Below are 1,618 nucleotides of genomic sequence, written 5' to 3' on the forward strand. Positions count from 1 at the left end.
TATATATATATATATATAATATACATATTTATATTTTTAGGTGGAAACTAAAGCTCCAATCAACGAGTAACGTGCAATCTGAAATCTCCAGCAAACGGCGACAGCAGCAGTAAATCTAACAAAAGAAAGAAAAATTTCATCCGATATGGATCCAAAAAAAAATTATTCCTTGCCAGCATAAATCCAAAAGCTACAGTCCCATCCCTTTATCCCCATTCCGGCTTCATTGAACACCACAACAAAGTCTTCTTCTTCATTGGATTTTGCACAGATTCTCCACTAAATCAATTTACCACCTCAGCACTTGCAGATGAATCATTCTTCAACCCCTATAAATACGCACAAACAAAGCCTCATTGAACAAGCAAAGAAACATCTAATTTGGCTTCAAAGAACTTCATGGGAAAGCACAGCTGTGAAACTGGAGCTCTGCTCCATTCCTCCATTGCTCTGTTGCAAGAGCGTTTCAGAGAACTTCAGAGGATTAGAGAGATGAGGGAGAAGAGGGAGCTGCTCAGGTTGTTTTCTGAAACAAAGTGTATGAGTTCTTCCGCTGCTTGTATTCAACCGAGATGGTTCTATTATCCTGAGTTGTGGAATCCATCAAAGCTGACGAAGTATTGTCATGATGGAGGGGAGGGAAGGGAGTTACAGGATGAAAAAGTTGAGAAATTTAGTGAAGCAGAGATTGATACCTCTCTTCATCTGTAAAAAGCTTGCTTTTTTTAATTATGTGTATTTGGGTTGGTTGGCATTGCAACTTTTGATTTTGGAGTGATTTCCATATAATGTTGTGTTCGTTTTCTTTAGTTTCTTCAGTTGTTTCTTATTGTTGCTTCAGTCTCTGGTTGTTTTATTTTGTTTTTTTCATGCCTTTTTGTGGGAATTTGGAATTGGCAATTTAATTATTTGATAGCATTACACTGCCATGAAAGTTATTTTAATTCTTTTTATGCATTAGACCATGTTTTTCACTATTTAAAGATAAAACAGTGTATTTCTTATGTATATTAAAGATCTGGTGGTATAAATGTGAAAAGTACTGTTTGAAGTGTTAGATTTGTTAATACATCAACATTTGAGCGATAAGAATGTAAATGCCTCAAATTTAAATTAAGACAAAACTGTCCCTGTAAATAAATGCTAAAACAAAAATTTCATCACTCTTTAACTAAAAAACAATGCTAATACAAATATGCTGCTAAATATAAAATTTTATCATGTATAAATGCCACATTTGAATATAACGTTTTTTTTTAATAACAAATTTATTTACCCTTAGATAAATAAGGGTTTTTTAGTTTTAGCAGCTTAGTTGGTGCGTTAGATATTATGGCCTTAATAAGCAATCCAAAGGAATTATTAAGGAATGAGCTTAATACGTGAGGGAAAGAAAAATTTACATTCATACGACTCTTCCTATGTACGCATTTACATATCTAAAACTTAAAATTCAATTTTTTCATGCATACCACCCAACTTATGCATGAAAAGGTGTCTTTCACTTTTTGTAAATTAAATTAGTGGTATTTGTTGAGAAATTAGGGCGAAGAAAAAACATGAATCGACACAAATCCAGAAGGGTAAAGAGATTTAACGAGGTTCGACAAAGATGCCT

At 33.4% G+C, this 1,618-nt stretch overlaps 1 protein-coding gene across 1 annotated transcript; it reads left to right on the top strand.

The window, feature by feature from the left end:
• The first annotated feature begins 164 nt into the window (after window positions 1–164).
• LOC110028181 lies at window positions 165–803 on the top strand. The gene has a single exon (XM_020729925.1). It carries the CDS (start codon window positions 400–402, stop codon window positions 709–711), a length of 312 nt encoding a protein of 103 aa, XP_020585584.1. The 5' UTR covers window positions 165–399; the 3' UTR covers window positions 712–803.
• The last annotated feature ends 815 nt before the right edge of the window (window positions 804–1,618 follow it).

This window comes from Phalaenopsis equestris, unplaced genomic scaffold (assembly GCF_001263595.1).
Source record: "Phalaenopsis equestris unplaced genomic scaffold, ASM126359v1 Scaffold000501, whole genome shotgun sequence".
Lineage (NCBI taxonomy): Eukaryota > Viridiplantae > Streptophyta > Magnoliopsida > Asparagales > Orchidaceae > Phalaenopsis > Phalaenopsis equestris.